General features: G+C 45.6%; 2 protein-coding genes across 2 annotated transcripts in view; both read right to left on the bottom strand.

Annotated features, from left to right (window-relative positions):
* The window catches only part of LOC309662935 (cyclin-Y-like protein 1), a gene marked incomplete at its 5' end in the record, with an annotated part of 73,681 nt that extends 52,302 nt beyond the window's left edge, over nt 1-21,379 (bottom strand). Inside the window, 3 exons of the mRNA XM_082466137.1 lie at nt 19,719-19,801; nt 21,115-21,196; nt 21,282-21,379. Of these exons, the coding sequence (XP_082322263.1) occupies nt 19,719-19,801; nt 21,115-21,196; nt 21,282-21,379 (263 nt within the window). The remainder of the gene's footprint in view (nt 1-19,718; nt 19,802-21,114; nt 21,197-21,281) is intronic.
* Nucleotides 1-24,632, bottom strand: part of LOC309662885 (putative hydrolase PNKD) — a 751,075-nt gene that overhangs the window by 705,836 nt on the left and 20,607 nt on the right. The gene's annotated exons all lie outside the window — the stretch shown is intronic.

Genomic DNA, 24,632 nt, shown 5'->3' with positions numbered 1-24,632 from the left:
TTCTGAGGATGTCGGAATCAGGTCTGAAGTGACTCAGAACCCAGACCACAGGTTCTTCGGGCGAGGGGGAGGCAGGGGACACACGGTTCCCCGTCCCCGTCCCGCCTGGAGCGGCCACCCATCACCCGTGTCCACGTGCCTCAGAGCGAGTGTCTGCTCTGAGAAGGACAGCGCGGGGGCCTGGGGTACAGAGACGGACCTCACGTGCCTGACGCCACCTGCTTCCTGTGGTGGCAGGCGAGCTGCTCTCATAATTCTGCAGCTGGGGTACCCGTGTGACAGAGAGGGAACCGGGCTATAAACTCACTGACACGAGCTCCCTCCCTCCACCCAGCGATAAAGCAGCTCGACGTCTCCGTCTGCCACTCACTCCCTTGACCGAACTCACATCAGTGCTGCCCTCTTGTCACCCTTCGTAAGTGTGTCTCCTGGGACATCTAGGGACATGGAACTAAATTAACGTTGAAATTTAAAAAGCCACATTTATGTTTATGTAGCTATACAGACATGTAGATATAAAAGGTCGCTGTTCTACACATTTGGTGAAATACGGCAATTTTTACATCTGGTATTTTCAATAAATAAGCACACTTTTTAAACTTGGATCTTGGAAACCTATCCAAGATAGGAAACCTATCTCCTGGTAAAGTCAGGTAATTCCCCATCTTAAAATATGTGAATCTTGCTTATGACATCATAGAGATCATCAGAAATTCTACACTTGAAATCAAAGATGAGTCAGCAAGGATGAGAAACACGTGACAAAAGCCTAGAACAAACGGACATCCTTCCCCAGAGGTTACCTGTTTCCTTTAGCTCCCGCGACAACTCACATCTCTAACTAGATGACGAAGTGGTGACATTACTAGATGCATACTTTAAATGACCTGACATGCTCTCACCTTCCAGTCGCCAAGCTCACCGTGAGAACTCACATATGACTGGCTCTCCCAGGCTTCCAGCCCCTCGACTGAAGCAGTGATGTTAATTAAAAACAGAAAATTGCGTTCAGCACAAACCAACAGCAGTGTTTGAACAGGAAAGCAGGACACCTTTACACACTGCACTGGCGGTTCTCCACCCAGGGGTTTAACCACAGGGACACAGGAGACTCAGGGACACAGGTATACGAACTGGCTCAACTTAGGGAATACATGTAACAGGGTACGGCTACCTAAAACGAAAGAGAAAAAGAAGTTCCAATCCTGAGCAAGAGACATTCAAATGTGGCCAAATTCTCATGATTCAAACCAGCAGTCATAAAGAACATGTTGTTTTTCTGACTTCAAAAAAATGTTTACAACTAGAAATATAATGGGTTTGAAACGATTTTCTTGTATGTCATCATTTTTCTAATTAGAAGCACTAAGTTCTCCTTCTTAACTGAAATGATTAAATAACTCTGTAAACTCAATGATGTTATGGACAGTTACTGATAAGAAAAGCAGCAAATCTGCATGCTTGTCTAGACTCCAAGGATTCAAGTGAAAAATTTATGGCCATCAGAGGTCCACAGTGCAAAGATGTTTAGGGCCATTTTCCAGCCAAGGTTCCAGCCATGATTGTGAGCTATGAATGTTCCTGTTTTAAAAGACACATGTGTAGACAGAACAGTTAACAGATTTGTTATAAATGAGCAAGAATCTGAGCTCTGCTGTAGGCTGGAGCACGCAGCATCTGAGCACACCTGATTACTTAGGACACCGGAGGGACCACTCCTGCTATTACGGGATCCATGTTACTATTCCAACACTTGTCCTTTGGTGCTGACAGAACTTCCTGGCTGGAACACAATCATGGCTGGAACCTTGGCTGGAAAATGGCCCTAAACATCTTTGCACTGTGGACCTCTGATGGCCATAAATTTTTCACTTGAATCCTTGGAATCTAGACAAGCATGCAGGTTTGCTGCTTTTCTTATCAGTAACTGTCCATAACATCATTGAGTTTACAGAGTTATTTCATCATTTCAGTTAAGAAGGAGAACTTAGTGCTTCTAATTAGAAAAATGATGACATACAAGAAAGTCGTTTCAAACCCAGTATGAGGCACATAGGATGCATCTTATAATCAAGGTTCTTATTACAAATAAGCACTAGTTACAGCCTCAGCAAATGGGGTATGGAGCCCCTTTCTGAGCCCCCAATTTAGTATCTTAATGGAGTCAACATTTAGCACCCTGGAGAGTACTTATTTGAGAACCTGCAGTTGACATATTTTTTAAAAACTTAAGTTATTGCCAATAACTCGTCCACGGAGTCAATTATGCAGTATGATCAATCCACTTGGTTCTTCCACTATAATTACGGTGGTTACACACAGGACGGCTGCAAGAACACCTCAAGCAGATGCGCAGCTCCTAACCAGCGAGCGCATGGCCGCAAGACTCCAGGCAGTGACAGAACTCCCAGCCTCTTTCTTAAGCACTTGACTTCCGACTACCCCAAGCACGTCTTCCCGGTTTAAGGAAAACTGCTCCGTGACAAAGTACTTTACACAATCAGCACGGAACTTCACATGAAATTTAATTTCAAGATTTTGTGGAAACACCCCAGAATTGTATAACTTGATGGAAGAAGCAACTGTCTCTACATAAGCTTTTTTTTTTTTTTTAAGAAAATCATACAGTCATTAGTACTGCCCTGGTTTAGAAGCATCCTGACACACAGGAATTTATAAAAGCCTTCAACCCATAGTCTCCGAAACATTTCTCTGTTATCCTGAAAAGGACTGCTAGACACACGCCGGTTTTTACTGTCGCTCCCGGGCTTAGGGAGTCTGTGAGGACAAACCCGAAGGGAGGCGGTTCCAGCCGGATTAGTCAATCAGTCGGGGAGCCTCGGCTGCGGTTCCTAAACTGTTTCCAGAACACTCGGTTATGCTGGGGGTGGCGACGCGAAGGCTTCCAAGAACTTTTCGTTTTTGACTGAGCCACATTTCTGTTTTCCCCCAACAGTTAAGTTATTTAGAAGTAAGAGGGTGGAGGGGAGTCGTCTGGGGCAGGGATAAGAAGAGATGTCACACAGACACGCACGCACGAATCGGTATCACGAACTGGGCGTCCAGAGCTGAGCTGTCCCCTAAGTAGCGGGGCGCTCGGCCGGGGGGGCCCCCAGCCCGGGCAGAGGCCCCCCCCAAGACGGAGAGGAGCTCAGGAGGACGCCCGCCGCGGCCCCCGAGGCCAGGAGCCGCTCGCAGGGAGACAGGAGGGGCGAACCCCCAACCCCCAACCCTGGAGAACCTGATTCCCACGGGCCACGGAGCCGCTGCACCTTCACGACGGGGAAAGGCAGACCCTACAAGTTTCCGTCTGGGATGCTGGGCCGGGAGGACGGAGGGTCAGGGGGTCTGCGCCCGCCCGCCCGCCCGCACGAGCCGCCCCGGGAGATGGAGATGGGGACGCAAGAGGGAAGGGGGCGCCGGGTGAGGAGGGGGCGGAGGATGAGGAGGGGGCACGGGGAGGGAAGACGGGTCGCGGAGGAGAGACAGGGGCGCTGAGAAGGGGAGGGCCTGGAGGGAGAAAGGGGTGCAGAGGGGAAGGGGGCGCAGGGAGAGGAGGGGCGCGCGCAGAAAAAACGGCCGGGAGGTCCGGCACTCACCCTCGCGGGCACTAGCAGGCGGCCGGGGCGCCCGCGGGGGGCAGCCGGGGGGAAGGGTCCCTCGGCGCTCATCGCCGCCCACTCGGCGGGACCAACGCTCCGGGCCGCGCGAGCTCAGCGCCGAGGACCCGCGCGAGCCTCCTACGGCCCCGCGGGCGCCACGTCCACGCCCCTCTGCGCTTCGGCGCCGCTCGGGCTCGGCTCGGGCTCCGCGGGCTGCGGCGGGAGGAGCCGAGCACCGCCCACCGCCCGTGAGCACCGCCCACCGTCCTGAGCACCGCCCACCGCCCGTGACCGCCGCCCGCCGCCCGTGAGCACCGCCCACCGTCCTGAGCACCGCCCACCGCCCGTGACCACCGCCCCCCACCCTGAGCACCGCCCACCGCCCGTGATCACCGCTCGCCGCCCGTGAGCACCGCCCACCGACCTGAGCACCGCCCACCGCCCGTGATCACCGCTCGCCGCCCGTGAGCACCGCCCACCGCCCTGAGCACCGCCCACCGCCCGTAACCGCCGCCCACCGCCCGTGACCGCCGCCCGCCGCCCGTGAGCACCGCCCACCGCCCGTGACCGCCGCCCACCGCCCTGAGCACCGCCCACCGCCCGTGACCACCGCCCACCGACCTGAGCACCGCCCACCGCCCGTAACCGCCGCCCGCCGCCCGTGAGCACCGCCCACCGCCCGTGACCACCGCCCACCGCCCTGAGCACCGCCCACCGCCCGTGACCACCGCCCACCGCCCTGAGCACCGCCCACCGCCCGTGACCGCCGCCCACGCGACGCGCCCGAGAGGAGGGGCGCGCGGCTGCCGAGGGGCGGGACGCGTCCCGGGCTGCGGCGCTCCGGGGGAGAGCGGGAGAGGTGATAGCCTCTGGGGGCTGCCGCTCCCCCGGGCCGGGGCCGAGCGCTCCTGCCGCTCGGCGGCCCCTCCCCGCCCCTGCTCCCCGGTGGATCTGACCGGGGGCGTCCCCCCGTCCGCAGTCGGGTGCCTCCGGGCCTTCCCCTCCCTCGGAGGGTCGCAGGGCAGCTGCCTGCCGGGTCCCTGGGGACCCCTCCGCCGGGGTCTCCCCGTCACGTGGAGCTGGTGCTGGACCCTGGGGACTGTCCAGAAGAGGAAAGGACGCCTCTCGCGCCCGCGCGCCCCACCCGCGCCCCGGGCTGGCGGCTCGGCGGCGCCCGTGTCCTCGCTGCGGACCCGGCGACGCCCCGGGGCGCGGGGCTGGGCGCACCTCCGGGCAGTGGGGCAGCAGCCGGTCGGCGAGTCCCTTGCTCTCTCAGGACAGTATCAGGCTGCGTAGACTCAAGTCATCCTCGTTCAAGCGTAAATGAAAGTTTGGCATAAATCTCAGGAAAACACACACACACACCCCCCCCCCAAGCTACCAACCTTTACGAAGGGCGTGGGTTTTCCTCCCTTTCCACATCCCGCGTCTCCCGGTCCCGCAAACTCTCAGGGGCGCAGACGCGCGCGGCCTTTCATCTGCGGAAGCCCGTTCGCTGTCCTTCCGAGGCGGGAAAGCGCGAAGGCCGAGGTGGCAGCACCGGCGTGACCCGTCTCTGCGAGTGGGACGCCTGACGCATGGCGGGCAAGTGGCGGTGGAACAGACACGAGAGACGCTGCTCCTTCTGACGGTAACCTGGTTTTTTCGAGCTTTAGCGGGAAATAATGGATGGATAACAGTGTGTAAATTTAAGGTGTACAGAGTGTTGACTTGATCCACTTATACCGCCGTGTGATTACCACCCTCGGTTAGCTGACCTTCACCAGGTCACATAATTACCATTTCTTTTCAGAAGTGGGAAAATATTCAGAGCAACTTTCAAGTGTATAATACAGTCTTGATAACTAGAATCACCATGCCATACATTAGACCCCCAGAATGTATTCATCTTATAACTGGACAGTTTGTACCCTCTGATCAACACCTTTGCAGACCCCAACTCCCCAGCCCCTGGTACCCACCCACCTACTCTGTTTCTCTGCGTTGGGCTTTCTTAGATTCCATATTGAAGTGAGATCATACAGCATGTGCCTTCCTCTGACTTAACGGAATGCCCTCAAAGTCCATCCATGTGGTTGCAAAACGGCAAGATTTCCTCTTTCTGGTGGCTGAATAATATTCAGTATACGTACATATAATATACATACATATACACATAGGCACATATATATCACATATATACATATATATCTGACATATATCACAATACATATACATACACACAGGCACACACCCCCACGTCTTCCTTATCCATTCATCCGTTGCTGGACACTTGGGTTGTTTCCATGTCTTGGCTATTGTGAATAATGTTGCAATAAACACGGGAGTTCATATACCTTTTCAATACCCTGTTTTCCTTTGGTTATACACCCAGAAGTGGGATTGCTGGGTATAATAATAATTTTATTTATTTTTCGAGGTACTTCCATGCTGCTTTCTCCATCTTCCTATGAGCAGAAAACTAGTGTGTGTTTTTATTTTATTTTATTTATTTATTTTTTTTAAACTGAGGGATTTTTTTAAAATTTATTTTATTTATTTATCTTTGGCTGTGTCAGGTCTTCGTTGCAGTGTGTGGGCTTTCTCTAGCTGCGGCGAGCAGGGATACTCTTCATTGTGGCGTGCAGGCTTCTCATTGCGGTGGCCTCTCTTGTTGTGGAGCACGGGTTCTAGGTGTGCGGGCTTCAGTAGTTGCAGGACCTGGGCTCAGTAGTTGTGGCTTGCGTGCTCTAGAGCGCAGGCTCAGTAGTTGTGGCGCACGGGCTTAGTTGCTCCGTGGCATGTGGGATCTTCCCGGACCAGGGCTCGAACCCGTGTCCCCTGCATTGGCAGGTGGATTCTTAACCACTGTGCCACCAGGGAAGCTCCTTGTGTGTGTTTTGAAAACCATATTTACTACAAAAGAAGTGTGTTTGCATACGCCATAATTTCTCGATGTTGTCTAAACTAGAAATTCACTAAAGAGTAAAAAAACTAATAATTATTTAAGAAAAAAGAGCATCACATGATCATTACCATATTTCTATTTTTAAACCTGATATTAATATGAATTACAACTAAAACTTACAAGAACTACATTGTAGAGCAGGTATCACTTTTTCCCAGTCTTCAGATAATAAATTTTACTGCTAAATTCATATTGTTTAGGAAATTTGTTCATATTTGTGTGCTAAGGAGTTGAAGTGAGTACTATTTTTGAGCTTTTTTGGAAAAAGTGACATTTCACTTTAAAAAGGATGGTGTGATATAATCGACACTAATATGCTACTCAAAGAACGGGAAGGGAAGGAGGGAGGGAGGGAGGAAGGGAAGAGAAGAAGGAGAAAGGAGAGAAAGATTCCACAGCAGTGGAGGGGGATTCCTGTAGGAAACCTCGCCCAGGGGAGCCATGGCTGTTGGGGGCCCTTGAGAATCGGCCCATCCTCGGAGGACTCAGAAACTGACCAGGGCTATAGCACCAGGGTCCTGGGGCCTGTGCAACTGCAGGATAACGCAAGGGCTCTTAAGTCACGGTCCAAGAGTGGGTTTTAGGCAGGTGATCAGTGAATGCCTATAACTGTATGTAAATATTTATATCTTTTACCGCTTTTTTTTTTTTTTTTTTTTAAGATTATGGGCACAGAGCCACCTAGTTCCTAATGTGTTACCTAACACTCTTTTTTTTTTTTTTTTTTTTAATAAATTTATTTATTTATTTTTGGCTGTGTTGGGTCCTCGTTTCTGTGCGAGGGCTTTCTCCAGTTGCGGCAAGCGGGGGCCACTCCTCATCGCGGTGCGCGGGCCCCTCACTGTCGTGGCCTCTCCCGTTGCGGAGCACAGGCTCCAGACGCGCAGACTCAGTAGTTATGGCTCACGGGCCCAGTCGCTCCGCGGCATGTGGGATCTTCCCAGACCAGGGCTCGAACCCGTGTCCCCTGCATTGGCAGGCAGACTCCCAACCACCGCGCCACCAGGGAAGCCCCCTTTTACCGCTTTTAATAGTCAATATTTTTTTCAATCATTCACACATTCAACAACAATTGATTGCTGACCGATGTCTAGATGCCTTAGTAGATATTGGGGATGTGATGAATGTAAGACCACCAGGTCCTCACGGAGCTCAGAGTCTAGTGGGTCACGGACATAAAATTACTGCCTCCCTTATTTGAGGGATTACAGACATTTTATTACCCATGTAATAAAAATGTCCTTCCCAAATCAGGTTCTTAGCTAACGTGTTAAATATCTTTGAGAATGTATGAGTGAACTCAAAACTGATTATGTCACCGTATCCTTACCTGAGTAAGAATATTTGGAGAAGATATTAAATATATCGAGTAGGCATTGTAATATTCAAATATGTACCTGAATTTTTAGAATGGTCTCCAAATAGAAATAAACCATGAATATATTTAGTTTTGACTCATAACCAAGTCCCAAATCTTATCTTCAGTTATATAAGTGTACAGAGGCTCTGAGGAGAGAATTGGTTTCTGAACACAAAGATACTTTGATTCTCATAGGCTTAAGAAAAATGAATAGAAATTTGAGCAACACGATACGATTCTCCTCAACTTTTGCTGTGACAAAAACAATTATGAGGCTAGTTTCTCATTTAATACTTTCTTTTTCTTAATAAGTACATTAGAAATGTACAAAGTGTATGAATTTTGAAAAGTTTGAACTTCTGATTTATTTACTTTTTCTTGCAGAAAATTGCTTGCAATCTACAGGTTTTGGTTTTCTTTTTTTATAAGAAAGTGCTTTAGTAAAACACCCACCTACAACCAAGAATATGGGATTCTTTTGTTTCATAGTTTAATAAGATAATCATTCAGTTACCTCCTTCCTTATTTATTAAAAAATATGCGCTGGACTTGTGTTATGTATCAGGCTTGTGCTACACGGGACCAACACGATGGTGACACAGACCACATGCTCCGGTCCAGTGTGCAGAATACAACACAGGAAGCGTAAGCAGAAACAGCGGGAGCCAAGGGGTTTGGCATTAGTTGGCAAGTGAGTACGGGATGCCCGAGATTCTGTCCAGTCTCCTCAGTCTCCCCTCCCTCAACGCCATGGTCCTCACCGCCCACATCTGCCCCACCAGTCCCAGGAACCAACCACCTGCAGTCCCACTGTCAGTACCCCTCCCGCCAGCTCATTTCCTCTGCACGTCCCCTGTGTCTCACTCTACACTTACAGCCAAATAATCTGCTGGCAACCACTGGCCCCTCCCTCAAAAATGACTTCAATTTCTTCCTTATTCCATTTAAATTATAAAATCCACCACTGTCCTCAGTCTCTTACAAACATTCCTAACTTCCCCCAGTTTTTCTCGCTGTCATGACTTGCCTCGTGAAACCACAGACCTGGTTAAGCCCAACTATCCACCTGTCCCTTACCTTTCCCCAAACACCTGAACCCCATGAGGGAAAACCACAGAGCCCTGCCGACCGGTCTGTTTCCATCCAGGACCACATCTCAAGCAGGCACGCAGTCACTCCTGTGGTTCGGCCACCCCTCCTGGTGGGCTTGACTTCCAGGCTCTAAAACAACTTCCCTCCTCCCTCCTTCCCATATTCTCTCTCTCTCTCTCTCCCCCTTTCCCTCCACCTCCATTCACTCTGCTGCAGATATTCTCTCTAATTCAAAGAGAAACTAGAAACAATTAGATAGGAGCTACCTCATGTGTCTCCCACCCTATAATCAAATCCGCCCACCTTCTGTTCCCTCCACAGACACTTCCTGCTGCCCGTCTCAGGGGACATGCCCTGCCTTATGGAATAGTCCGCCCCACCCCAATTGCTAAGGAACCTGTCACTTTCCCCTTTTCCTGCAGTATCCCTTCCTCCCCCCCATACCCCCTCCCTCATCCTCCGGAGGAATTGCCCATTTTCAGCTCCCTCCCACACGAGATTCTCAAAGAGCTTTAACTCCCCACCTCAGGCTCTCCTCCATCCTCTCCAGCTGGCTTTATCCACCTGCCACCAGGAGTCAGCCTCCTTCAGGGCTCCCTGACAGCCCCCCTCCACCCAGACATTCAGGGTCCCGCACGGATCTGATCAAACTTGAGTGAATATCAACCTGAAAAATCAATTAATGAAAAATGACGAAGTCTTTGTAGTTACTTGAAGGCCCAGTTACAAGTTGATCCTCAGAAAATGAAAACCAGAGTTCTTTTTCCTGGAAATTTTAAGAAAGGGGCCAACAGTCAGGATTAACCTGGACAAAGGGAAACATATACTTTCAGTTCCATTGCTCCTAAGCCAGGTCAGTGGTGTTTCCCTGCTCCTCTTTGGAGAAGAAGGCCTGGTCTCTGCGTCTTCAGAAGGCACAGCGGCGGAAGAGGCACCGTCCCTATCTGCTCACAGGACAGCTCTGTGGGCAGCCGTGCACTTACCCGGTCATTCCAATAACTTTCAGTGCTGGTATCATAGTCCCAATCTGAGGAAGAAAACCAGGGCTTGAGAGGTTGATATGTAAGCCTTTGACTCAGCAATACCACATGTATGAATTTATCATAGTACGTGATAAAAAGAATTGGGCACACACACACACAGATACAGCACTGCTCATTCCAGCCTTACTAAGACAGAAGAATATCAGAACACCATCTTTATACATAAAAAGGGATTAATTAAATAAAATGTCATCCGTACACATTTTTTATGAAGCTGTTACCAAGAATGAGGTATATTTACATTTATGTCTAGTAGACAGAGTCTACAATATGTTAAGAGAAAACAAAGTTATAAAATGTACATACTGAATAATACACTTTATGAGAAAACGTAGTAGCATTTACGTAATAGAGCATGCATGTAAGTAAGGTGTGCTCTGGGGCAGGCTCAGGAGAACCCCAAGTCCTCCGGGCGAGGAGAGGCGTGTTGGCAGCCTGGCTGCAGTCAGGGTACCAGCGCCTGAGAAGGAGGTGTGTGTACGCGCGTTGGCATCTGTACTCCCATAGACGTGGGGATGGTGGCTGCCTTGGAAATGTATGTGATTATGAAGAATACTTTTATCTCATCCTTCATAAAATTTGTAGTTTTCACTTTTCAAAGAGAAAAACTAGTACCTGTATATCAATACAGTTCTATATGCTATCAGTACCATATAGCTTTATATGTAGTATACATATGGTGAATACTACATGATAAACACTATACAGAAACACGTTTTTTCCTTTGGAAAAAATACATGTGAATTTATATTCAACTGAACTCTACAGCAAGTTTCCAAACATGATTTAGTGTGCATACTGTTTCATTGGGGACTATTACTTACAACTCCTTATGAAATTTTATGTAAAATACAGATTTTTATTTCAAGTCATTTATTTTCTTTGACTTTCATTAAAATATCAGTATTTTGTAAGTCTCTCTCTATACACACACACACACACACACACATATATATATAATATGGGAAAAGTGGCAAGTATTTAACACATCATGAATGTTTTTGCACAGAGAGTGAATATCAATTGGGATTTTCTCCAAAAACAAAGATTTTGGAGCATCTCGGGAAACTCTGAACTCTCTGATCCATGGTGAGTGGCTACAAGATATTGACAAGCTTTGATTCCCCTGTGAACCTCCGAAGGTTAATTTACCCATAGCTCCACCCAACTGAATAAATACTCTTGAGATTGTTTATACAAATCACCACCACAGAAGTAACTCCCACCTCAGACGTGGCCCAGCCGTGATGCTTACTCCCCACCTGGTCCCGGAGCTGGTCCCTCACTTTCCACTTCCCTGGTGAGGTGACCTGGGAAGAAGGATGCAGGTAATTTGCAGAGGTCACCTGGTCTGAGGGCAGGGAGGGAGTCACACCCAGTAGTCACGTTTGGAGCCCCGGCTCTGAAACCCCTCCATATTGACCCTGGAGGACACGCATTTTTCAACACGAGATTGTGAGGTTTAAAAGAGACAATTCCCTTTCTCTTTTAAAAATGACAGTGAGAGTAGATTTATTTTTATTTTAAAAGTCCTTTTGAGAAAAATAAAATAATATTTTTAAAAAATGTCATAAAATATATGCCAAATATACCAAATGCAAATACTCAGTTGTTTTACTCTCCCATTAAATTTTTTTAACATCCTTTTTTTCATTTTTTTGGAAGTATAGTTGACATACGATATTATAGTAGTTTCAGATGCACAACAAAGACATTTGACATTTATTTACATTACGAATTGATCACCACTATGTTTAGTAACCATACGTCACCTTGTAAAGTTATTATAATATAACTGACTATATTCCCTGTTCTGTGTATTACATCCCCATGACGTATTCATTTTATAACTGGAAGTTTGTCCTTCTTAATCTCTTTCACCTACTTCACTCATTCCCCCACCCCCATCCCCTCTGGCAACCATCTGTTTGTTCTCTGTGTCTGAGTCTTTTTTCATTTTGTATTGTTTGTTCATTTGTTTTGCTTTAGGCTTTTCTTTCAGATTCCACATATAAGTGAGAACACAACATATTTGTCTTTCTCTGTCTGACTTATTTCCCTAAGCATAATACTCTTTATATCCATCCATCCTGTCACAGATGGTGAGATTTCATTCTTCATTCTTTTTTATAGCTGAGTAATATTCCATTATTAATATTCTGGCATATATAAATATATATATATATATTTCACACCTTCTTTGTCCATTCTTCTGTTTATGGGCACTTAGGTTGCTTCCATATCTTGCCTATTGTAAATAATGCTGTAATGAACACTGGGGTGTGGATATCTATTAGAATTAGAGTTTTCATTTTCTTCAGATAAATACCCAGAAGTGGAATTGCTGGATCCTATAGTAGTTCTATTTTTAATTTTTTGAGGAACCTCCATACTGTTTTCCACAGTGGCTGTACCATTTACATACCCACCGACAACGCACAAAAGTTTCCTTTTCTCCACATTCAATCCTGAGAGATTTACCAGCCTTTATTTACTGACATGTACATCACTACTTGTTTATTATTTTATTTCTACGATTATAATTTTTCTCTAATCTACGTATAGTTCTGTTTCAGTGGGATTTCTAAAAGGATGGAAAATGTGTGAATGATCACCCTGTCATATTCTAGGATTGTTTTTATTGCTTCGGATTTAGGTTGATAGGCTTGAGCTGGTAATACACAACTCCTCTTAAATAATCGACATTGGTTTGTTGAGGGACTTTCTTTATATCACAATAATTCCTCTTCTTTTATCTCCATGCCCATCCCCTATCTTACATGCATATTTATTTATATATGTATTTCTTTAGAATTATGTAGTGGGGTGTGTGTGTGTGGTATTTTGCTATAGAAATCATTCTATTTCTAACATTCTCCACCTTACTATGTTTTTAGAACTATTTTTCTAAACCTAGTAAAATTTTATTTTATTTTTTATTGGAGTATAGTTGCTTTACAATGTTGTGTTAGTTTCTGCTGTACAGCACAGTGAATCAGCTATATGTATATCCCCTCCTTTTTGGATTTCTTTCCCATTTAGTTCACTGCAGAGCATTGAGTAGAGTTCCCCGTGCTATACAGTAGGCTCTCATTAGTTATCTATTTTATACATAGTATCAATAGTGTATATATGTCAATCCCAATCTCCCAGTTCATCCCACCCCCTATCCCCCGTGGGTATCCATGCATTTGTTTTCTACATCTGTGTCTCTATTTCTGCTTTGCAAATAAGTTCGTCTATACCATTTTCTAGATTCCACATATATGCAATAATGTACGATATTTGTTTTTCTCTTTCTGATTTACTTCACTCTGTATGGCAGTCTCTAGATCCATCCATATCTCTGCAATGGCACAATTTCATTCATTTTTATGGTTGAGTAATATTCTGTCGTATATATGTACCACATCTTCTTTATCCATTCCTCTGTTGATGGACATTTAGGTTGTTTCCATGACCTGGCCATTGTAAATAGTGCTGCAATGAACATTAGGGTGCATGTGTCATTTTGAATTATGGTTTTCTCCAGGTATATGCCCAGAAGTGGGATTGCTGGGTCGTATGCTAGTTCTATTTTTAGTTTTTTAAGGAACCTCCATACTGTTCTGCATAGTGGCTGTATCAGTTTACATTCCCACCAACAGTGTAAGAGGGTTCCCTTTTCTCCACACCCTCTCCAGCATTTAATGTTTGTAGATTTTTTGATGATGGTCATTCTGACCAGTGTGAGGTGATACCTCATTGTAGTTTTGATTTGCATTTCTCTGATAATTAGTGATGTTGAGCATCTTCTCATATGCCTCTTGGCCATCTGTATGTCTTCTTTGGAGAAATGTCTGTTTAGGTCTTCTGCCCATTTTTTTGATTGGGTTGTTGTTTTTTTTGATATTGAGCTGCTTTAATATGACATATAAACAATGCATTATCTCAATTACTTCATAAAATTCCACTATTTTACTTATCTAATTGCCAGATAAATAAATGATAAATCTTTAGTTTATCTATGAATTTTGCTGCTATAGCAACCTTGTGATTAAAATCCCTTTCACTTTGTCTCCTTGTGGATGCCTGAGGAGCGTCTTTGAAACAGGTATATCACTTAGTATTAACAAATTACACAGAAAATCCTGTACAAAATTTATCATTGTTGTTCATCCTTCCCACACATTAAAAAAATCCAAACCCAGCCTTCAAATCTGTCTCATAAACAATCGCTTTGCTTGCCCAGCGATCTTTTTGCCTGTTGCTGCCATTCTTCCAAATTACTATACTTCAGAATTTCAGATAATGGGAACTTTGATTGTAAAATGAGTCAGTGCAACAAATAAAGAACAATGGAAAACTCATTGCAAATTTATTTCTAAAGAAGGAGGACATGAATTTTGAATGTTGAAAGGTGTTTACAGTTTTTGTGAAAAGGCTTCAGAACATGGAAGCTTAACTCCTTTTCTTAAGTGGTCAATGATTTGAATTAAAAAAGTGGAACCCGAAATGTTGCACTGCTCTTTCAAAACTTTGCAGAGTGTTAGGTGTGATGCATGATAGTCGTGTGCTGGGGAGGACAGAAATTGTTGCTGCATGGACCTAATGTCACCACCCCACAGAATACCTTCAATGGTAACAATAATTGATTTTAGGGGCAACTAAGGTTCTCCTGAGCTTTCTATACAATGGGCCAGAAGCTAAGTGTCATCTGTGGATGAGCTCACGGTATTTTCTCTGGAGCCCTGTGAGCTCAATGCCAGTCTCATCCCATTTTACAGATGAGGGGTGGAGGCCTGTTTTGGCCCAGGGCTGGTGAGCAGGGGCCTGCGGTTGGAGCACAGTGTGTGGCCTTAGCACGGAGCCCTGCGTGCCGTCTGTGCGCCTGACTAATGAATCGACGTACTTTATTCCTTGAACTTCGATTTCAAAGCCCAAATCCTAACGCCTACTTTGGAGAGTTGTTATAATGACTAATTTGTCAAATGTCTGGTGTCATCTGGAATATAAAAGGAGCTCAGTAAATTTACTCACTACAATTATTACCAATTTCATCAATTGCTATGACAATTAGTCGTATTGTAGACATAATAGCTGCCATCACAGATAGACTGGGAGTCCTGACCTGACTCCGAGAAGTGTCACATCCTCTCCCCTTAAACACAAATGACTTCTCCCTCAGAAAGTGTGCTGTAACGTTAAAAAGAAATCAATCTACAGTGTTGCCCACAATCCTTTGCTTTTAATGGGCTCTTCATTTCATTACGTATTATGATAATTCTGCTAATTCGCCCTTCAGTAAACTACAACGTGAAAACTCAGTAGAAGAAAGTATTGTTTGCCTTAGCAAAAATTAGCCTCTGGCATACAACCAGACACAAAAAACTATCTATTTGGCGTGGGATTTGCAAACAAGTTTTCCTAATAGTAATTCTCAGACTCTGTATTAGAGCCCCTTCTACTTTATGGAAAGTAATTCTGATCTGCTGTGAGTATAACTCCTACTTAGTTGTGGCTGGAGCTCACAAAGGCAGCCTGTTCTGTAAGAGTTGATAAGCTTATAAGCAGAACACCAACCCCCGTAGGATTTTGTTAATTTGGAGATCTTTAATGTTCTTTAATTGCCTGATAATATTTTTTGAACTGATTTTAAGAATTACCTTTTAAAAATCATTTTCCCCCCATTTCCTTGGTTAAGATGGTGGAAAAAATAGAAAGGACTGAGCTATACTTTTCTTGAGCTAGAAATTGCCATCAGCTTGATTTTTCAGATGTTGCATTACTATGAAGCACGGTTATTTCTCAACACGCTTTTTACATGCCGAGTAGGAATGTGTTAAGGTGAGTGTGGAGGAGTGCTATTTTACTGCCCTAGAGGGTTTTTGTTGTTGTGGCTTTGTTTCATTTTGTATATTTTTATAATTGCCTAAGTCCAGCTGAAAAAGCATAAGATATATGGTTGTAGATTATAACACGCAGCTCTGTCCTGCAGGCAAATATTGCCCAAAGTACAAATAAATGAGAGGTCTTTTATTAGAAAAAATACATAACTATAAAATGGCTAATACATTTGCTCTGTAAATTGAGAATAGATATTCAGGATAAATTCAGGCAAGAAATCCTCCTCCCAGATACTTCTGTGCTAGCTCTTTCCCTCATTCTGTAGCCATTTGTAAACACCTTTAGGCTGGTACTTATTAAAAATGATCTTGTGTTAGTGTAAATTATGCACACACACTCACACGCACACACACTCACACGCACAGATGCACATACATACACATTCACGTGCCCTGGAAGTGAAGACAGGCCTGGAGGTGAGGACAGACTGGGTCTGGCAGTGTCAACAAAGGTTCGTCCTAAAGGAACCCCGACCACTTCTGCCAACGCTCAGTGTCCACGGTTAGTCCTGTGGCCCCTCCCTGCCCAGGTGGGCACCGGCCCTGTGCCCTGGCCGGCAGGAGCAGTGACCAATTCCAAAGTCACCCAGGTGCGCGGCACAGCTTCCCATGCTTTCACAGGCCGAACGGGCTCCTGCACGTCCCAGGACAGCAGGACGGCCCCTCAGACCCTGGGGATGGAAGCCCGACTTGGCATCAGGAGGTTTCACGCTGCTGCCTCTTGTTCAGGTCCTGCTGCGGCAGCTCTCGGCCTGCAGACCTGGATCTGCTTCTCACGGAGAAGGTTCCCTTCCCTCCTTTCCTCTCCGTGCAGCCGGACAGGAGCAAACTCACCGCCTTGAGCACCCTCCGGGGAGAAGCGCCCAGGTCAGGGCCCTCCGCCCGGGAGGACGGGTCCTCAGTGAGTCCCCATTTTGTTCCCTGACAGACACTCCCTTTTGCATGCGACCTGCGGCTGCACTTCGGGGACGCCTTTGGTTTTGCATCCTCACCTCTGGCGCGGCCTGTGACCCCCAACCTGCCTCCCCCAAGCCTGCCCCGCTGTGGGAGAGTGATCGAGCATCATTTAAATTCTCTGGCACTCGCAGACCTTCTTCAGGCTCAGGGTTTCCTCTACAATCAACTATTTCAAACTCTTGGCGAGCTTCTTATTTGGGGCTCCTTGCGACAATAGCTACACTCTGGTATTAGGGCCACCCAGCAGGTGTGTGGGAAGCACATCTTTAGCCCATTTCCTGGAGACAGACGTGTAATTGAGGAGACGCCGAGGGTACCATCCCACCGTTGAAATTAACCGCCTCCCTGCCAGGCTGTGCGTCACAGGTTGGCCGCTAAAATTATCTACGTTCCAACTTCTGTAAGTGATGGTCTTACTAAGTATTCATCACTGCAGAACAATTTCCCGTGGTCGCTGTCACAGACCGCCACAACCTCGGTGGCTTTCATTGGTTCATAAACTGGCCCCATCCCCAAGAGGACAGGGAGAGACCGAAGAAACTGGCAGACCTCCAGACTGGGGGGTGGCAGGTGTAACCAGCGGGGGGCTTACTTATGAGGCTTGCCTTGGACCGCAAGACAAGTGGCTATCTGCACCCACCAGCCAGATTTTAGAAGTTTATAGAGGGCTTACCTGGGTTCCATCAGGTTCACTGTCTAGACGGCCTCGACCTCGAGGCTGTGTCTAGGGTGGGGATGGTGCAAACATCCCAAGGTCAGGGGTGAGGAGCCCCAGTTGCCCGGGACCAACTCGTGGGTCCTCTCAATTACTTTCTCCATCAGCTTTGAAACAGTACAGATCTAATTCTTACAGTTCTGCAGGCCAGGGTCCAAGGGGGTTTACAGTCTAACAGCCAGGTGTTGGTGGGCTGCCCTCCTTCCACAGGTGCCAGGGGAAGGTCCAGCTCCCAGGGGCTGCCGTGCTGTCTGCGTCCTGGCCCTCCTCCCACCTGGGCCAGGAGCACTGCCTCACCTGCATCACCTGGACTTTGACATGTTGCCCTCTCATCACATACGTGGACTTGTGATCACACTGCCCGCACCCCCTCCCTGACAGTCCGGGATGACCTCCCTTCTCAAGGTCAGCTGACCACTGGCCACAGTTCCGTCTGCAACCTTCACTTGCTTTGCCACGTTACGCACGTAACCACAGGCCTCGAGCAGGACGTGCATGTGTTTGGGGACCAATTATTCCACCTGCGGCTTGCTTTCTTCCCTCCATGCTTTTAAAATAATTTTTTTGGATCACCCTCAATGGACATCCCACTTGTGGTCCCATTTTTTATTTCAGTCAGGGTAGGTCTACAGTATTAACCACCACCCCCAAATCTGCATCCCTCACACAATGAAGATTTAATTCCTGATCCGGCTGCATGTACACGCGTGTGGGCCTCACCAGAGGAAAAGAGGAAAAGAGCCCTGACACCACTCACACTGGCCCTGAACGGGCATCCTTGCCCAGATCTGGTCATGGGCCCCTCTGCCACCGTCTGATATTGACACTAATGACACCACATCTGGCACCTTGTTTTTGCTAAGACAATGTTTTAGTTCTTTAAGCAACCTTTAAAGCTATCATTCTGCTCTTGTTATAGATTGTATTGTCAGCTTATGCTATGTTATCTTTCTTTTTCATAATATGATTTCAATTAATATACTGATCTCTCTAATCTTCAGATTTCTTATTCTATTTTTTTCAGATATGTTTTCCTTAATCCTTCTTAATTGTAAGGTTCTTAACTCCTGTTTTTAATCTTTAATTCTACCCACTGCTCTCATTTTAATTTTTCTCTCATTAATATTCTAACTATTTAATTATAATATTGTATCATTTATTTACTGAGTTCCTAGGTTTTTATCTTGAAGTTCATTTACTTTAGATCTCGTTATTATTTTTCTTTTACCCAACCGTTAGTCTATTATGCCCTTACTTCTCTTATTTTCAAATTGTACTAATTACCTTTACTTTGAATTTTATTTTAAATAACTCTTTTTTTATGTGTGAATATGGAAAACGTAGTTAACGGATATTACTTCTCTTCATCACAGCTTGTTCTTTCTTTAGGGAAGGAGCTAACCTTTTCCATAACGTAATTCATGGTCCCTCATACGGTGGTCATGTTGAAACAGTCATTTCTACTGCACGATCCACGGCCTGGTGGGTGGAAGTTTACCCCTCCAGCTTTACAAATTTACATCACAGATGTAAGAAATGAGGAGGAGGAGACCCGTAGAGAGAGAGCAGACATTAAAAATAAAGAATGGAAGTTGTTTACCCAAAATTTTCTTTGGGAACAAGCACTGGACTGAATCTCTTTCAAGGGTTTTGTGCCATACCTTTTAAAGAAAGCAGAAAACTTCTGCACCCCAGGCTCTGGGAGGGGAAGTTTCGTTAAAAGGCACCTGTTCTAAATGGTTGTCTTCTGCCTTCTGTGTCCTCATGCTGCTTTAACAAAGCACACCACACTGGGCGGCTTAGAACAACAGACCTTAAGGTCTTATAAGTCTGGGGGCTACAAGCCCAAAGTCAAGGTGTAGGCAGGGCCACGCCCCCCTGAGACCCGCCCCTTCCGACCTTCTGGGGACCCCTCCTGGGAAGCATAGCTCCAGCTTCACGCGGCTTCTCGTAAGGACACCAGACCTACTGGATTAGGGCCCACGCCGCTCCAGGGTGACTCATCTTAGCTAACAGTACTTCCATTGACCCTGTTTCCAAATAAGGTTGCATCCACGGATATTAGGGGCGAGGACTTCAACGTCTCTTATGGAGACACAGCTCAATCCACAACATACATCAAGGTGCTGATTTCCAGACACCAGATTAACACCGACATCAAGTCATTTGTGGTGAGGAACACGCTGGCGAGAACTTCATCCTGAAACACAGAAGCTGGCGACTCATCCGTGGCCGAGGCTGGACCCTGCACAGCTGGTCCGAGTTTTTTTTTTTTTTTTTTTTTTGACGCTTTGGAAGCCATTTTATTTTTCTTTAATCATTCCTTTACCTCAGTTAATTTTAAAATCTTAGTTTGCAGAGAGGCAATTTTAGGCTCCTGATAATATTTGGAAGCCTCAAAACACCAGTCAAAACAAGCATTCGATTCAGTTTTGGAAATTTTAGAGCTATGGTTGTCCAATTCAGTTTTGTGTTTTTTTTTTTAACATCTTTATTGGAGTATAATTGCTTTACAATGGTGTGTTGGTTTCTGCTGTATAACAAAGGGAATCAGCTATATATATACATATATTCCCATTTCTCCTCCCTCTCGCGTCTCCCTCCCACTCTCCCTACCTGAGTTTTAACTGGTGCCCCTGAGGCTGCTGGTGGGGAAGCAAGCAGAGCGCTGGCCGCGAGCCGTGTGGCTGTGTGGACTCTGAAAACCACAGAGCGCTTCAGATGCACAAATGGGAAGGTCAGCAAAAAGGCCCTGGAATGTGGACAACCCTTCACTTAATCTCATTCTTTACAGCCAAACCCATTTTTTTAATACCTACGTGAGACAGAAAAGTGAATGCATTCATTAGCATGACCCAGGGGTAGAGCCCGTTTACAGCATATAAAAACAAGTGCCAACTGAATTCTATTGTTCCAAGATCTTTGCTTAACTGATGACCTTGACAACTATTTTGAAGGTCACGCACCACAATACATAATTACTCTTGCCATAAAAGTGTATGTCGGAATCATAACTGTATTTAATTAAAAGTGTACATATTTTTTAATCTTAAAGATGATATAGGTGTATTATTAGTTTATCCAGAGTAAATCAGTGTAAGAAATTTAGAAAATTTAAATTATCTAGATTTGTCATGAGAAAACTCAGACCTCATAACAGCTTAAATGAAAAATTATAATATATTGCACAGACTTTTTAAATCAAAATTATCAAACCAAATTGATCTGTCCAAGGCTTATCTTCGTTTGAATCGATTTCTTATAGGAAAAAATACTTCCATGCTAGCACTTTCTCAAAAGTTTGTTCTTTTTATTTTTTTTCATTGAAGTCTAGTACACTTCAAGTGTTAGCAGTTCCGTTTTTTTTTTTTTTTGTAAATGTTCTTGGAATTCAAGGAATATTAGATTTATGCAAACACTTACTAGTCTAAAACCAGCCGGAGAAGGGCTCCTTTATTTCAAGGGGCCCCATAGTCTAATTTATTGATTACTCTGGAGGCAGGACTATCTCACAGTGGCAGGTGAGGCCTTTTTCTGACTACAGGTGTGCAGACTCGCAGGGCACCTGCAGCGGCTTCGGCTTCTCAAGTTCAGCCTGGGGTGGAGAAACACAGACACACCGCAAGGCACGTCCGTATCCCTCTCTGCCGTGTCCAGACAGTCCTTGTCCAGACACAGACCAGACGGCAGACTCGCAAATCCTCCGCTGTTGCTGCCGACGGACCTCGTCACAAGCCGGCTCCTTGCCCTCCGCTGCCCCCAGCTGAGAACAAGTCATCGAGCACGCCCGACCAGGACCAGCGAGGAAGCCTGGGGAGGGCAGGCCTAGCGTCGCTCAGGCTGTGGCTCTGAAGGCCCTTTGTCCACAACCAGCGGACTTTGAGCGAAGGAGACTTTCCTCCGTAATGTGGGTGGGAGGGCTTGAGAGCAAAAGCTGCGGTCTCCCAAAGAAGAAATTCTCCCTGAAACACCCAATCCCGGCTGCTGGCCTGCCCTCCAGACTCCAGACTGCCTCAGCCATCTCCCTCTTTGTTCCTCTCTCTCAGCACATGTAGGGACCCAAGGTTTCAGCAGGGGAGACAAATCGAATTGACTATCTGACCTTCGCCGCACTTCACACTGCCGACTTTATTCTCACCATGGACTCTACAGTTTATATCTGGTAAGTTGTACGGAGTCGGGCCTGAGTTTGCTTCCTAGGGCTACTGCTTATCAGCTCTGTGCTCTGAATGTATTTCACATCTTCTCCTTTAGTTTTATCACCTGTAAAATGGAGGCGAATCCACTTCCTAGAGATTTTCAAATATTGACATGAAGCAGTGCAGGCAAAGCACTTAGCCATGAAATAAGCATGTCATGGAGCAAGTGCTCAGGAGATGTCAGCAGCCCTCACACCTCCTGCTGCTGTTGGTCTGATTACATGTGCAATATATACGTATTATTACCACTTGCATCTCTTCCAAAAAGTTGGGATAAATTAAATGTCCAATATTATGTTTTAAAGCCTCACTAGAAAGAATCTGATGGATTTGCTATTCTCTATTCCCCCAATTTTTGTGACTTTTCTCTCCCTACGTTTTATGATAAAATCACTGATTTGTTTGTTCAGTAATTCTTTGCAAATAAGACTAACAGAAATAGATGTTCTTTCACTGGGCAAAGGGGATCATAGGAAGGAAGTTTATTGATTTTGGCTATTTTGTCTTTGGGGAGGAAAAACGTAATTGTTTCTTGGCAGAGTTTAGTCTGCTTCCGTCCAGGGTCGCTGAGCCTCACTCACTCGAACTCTGAAGCCGGGAAGAGAGGAGAGTTAACCCTTCAGAGGTCTTACTGATACTGAAAAGTGCCGTGATGCTTTGGACAGAGGAAGGCCAGATGTAAGGGCCAGAAGAGAGAGAGAGCCCCTTTGACTCTGCTTTGAGGGTTATCCTGACTTCACTGCATCCTCTGCACTGCTAGGGATTTGCCCTGGAGCGTGGAGCAACTCGCTGGACCATCGTCGTGATCTAGCTGAGATGGGGAATCAGTGTCTCTTCCCATCACGGGGAACAGTGAATAGCGAAGCCTCCTGGAGAAGGGACGGCTGTCTCGGGGGCGTCCTCCGAGGTCCAGGGCGGCAGTGCTGCTGTTGGGTTCTCTTCCTGATTAGTTCTCACTTGGCAGTTCCACTGAAATGTCAGAGTAGAAGCTCATTTCTGAAATACGGAAACGGCGTGAGCGTGGGTAGACCTTGGTCTCCCCACAGCAGCGTGGACAGTTTTCGGCATCAGAGCTTACAGTGAGCACAAGTCTCCCAATCGCTGGGATGGATTTCCCAGTTCAGTGGTTACAATTTTCCAAATGACTGAATTTGACGTACAGTTTACCCAGAACCGACAATAACTTTCAGGCTTTTTGATAACAAACCTTCTCAGTTTGGGAATATAGTTTACTTTTTCGACACGGATTGTTGAAGGCTGATTTAATTTGTCTTATTTAGTAGCCACAGAAAAAGCCTAAGTCCTGTGCTTGTTTAATTATTATTGCTCAGGCCAGCATTTTAGGGGAGAAATAGGCTTTTTGCTGATGTTTGAAGGAAGATTCTGTTATGCCGCTTCTGTTAACCATGGGACAAGTTAAGGAAATGTCTCTCTTTCACGTTGAGTACCCTTAAGTTTACTTCACTGAAGCTAAATATCCTTCAGAGCAAGGAAGGTCCCTAACCCTTGATTTACTTGCCTGATGTTCTAATATGTGTTTTTTGTTTACATCCTCACAAGCATTTTGACCTTTTCCATTTAACAAACAAGGGCTTTATGTTTTCACTTTAGTTTTCCAACACCAGGTATTTTATGTCAAATTCCTGGGCCTTTGACAGCAGCTGTTACAACCAGTAACTGTTGTAACACTGTTCCCTTTCCAGGAGAGCAAGGAAACTGTGCCAAAAAGATTGATTTGCTGATATTTTGCTGTTATAAGACATAGAGTTAAACTGTTAGGAGAAATTCCCAAAGCCAAAAGGAGTTCTGCAAATATCAGCCAACTGCCCTGAAACGTATCTGGCTTTATTAAAATGCCTACAACTCTCCACCCGCCTAATCTCATGGAAACAGAAGTTTGATCTCCTTACTAAGTATGACTTCACTACAAATGTTTTGCATGGCTTTATTTAAAAAGTATCAACATTTAAATAGAAGAATCAGTGTGAGTTTTTCACTCTGATTTAATGGAAATGTCAAAGAAAAAATAAAACTATCAAATCTGTACTATTGGAAAATGTCAAACTTATGGACACACACACACACAAAACCATTTCATATATCTTATCTCATTATATATTTCCAACAGCTTTCGGATGTAAGTAGAAAGGCAGACAGAAGATATATAGCATGGTAAGAACATGAGCCCTCGGGGATGGAAGACCAGGGCATCTTACCAGCAAACACTGAGTTATAAATTTAACGCGCTTATCACCTCCTGAAGCTCCACCTGAAACAGCGCCACTAACTTCCTTCTTTCTTGTCGGATGCTTTACCAGGTCCAGGTCCGGGTGACTGGAGGTGGTGGTGGATGGGATGCGTCTATCCTCACAGGCACTGGGGCAGGGCTGCCACACGGACACACCTTCTTTAGGAGGCGAGACCAGACCTTCCGTTAGGATGAACTGCAATCTTATCACTCATCTCAGTACTGTTCGCCAATTCCTGGACACAAGCAGAAAACCAACGTGTACAGTTTCTTGAGCAGCCTGAGAACTGAGTAAGAGATTTTGGTTGTGCTGTCATTGTTCATTTATGTGTTGATTTCCTCAGGACACTAAGCCTTTGAAGTATTTTAGCTCTTGAATTCATCTTTATAGACTCATTAATTAGCAGACACCTAGCACAGAAATAAAATCACAGAATATTTGTTAAATAAGTAAACACATAGGATTTGTTTCTTTTTCATACATTAATAAGGCAACTTGTTAGATCTGGACTGTGAGAATTGAAATAAAAGTAAATAAAATGTTTAGAAAATCTAGAACTTAAACAGTAATACTAACAATATAT

Source organism: Balaenoptera physalus (assembly GCF_965194825.1).
Source record: "Balaenoptera physalus genome assembly, chromosome: 6".
Taxonomy (NCBI): Eukaryota; Metazoa; Chordata; class Mammalia; order Artiodactyla; family Balaenopteridae; genus Balaenoptera; species Balaenoptera physalus.
Note: the sequence above shows the minus strand (reverse complement) of the source record. Positions and strands in the feature narration are given on the sequence as shown.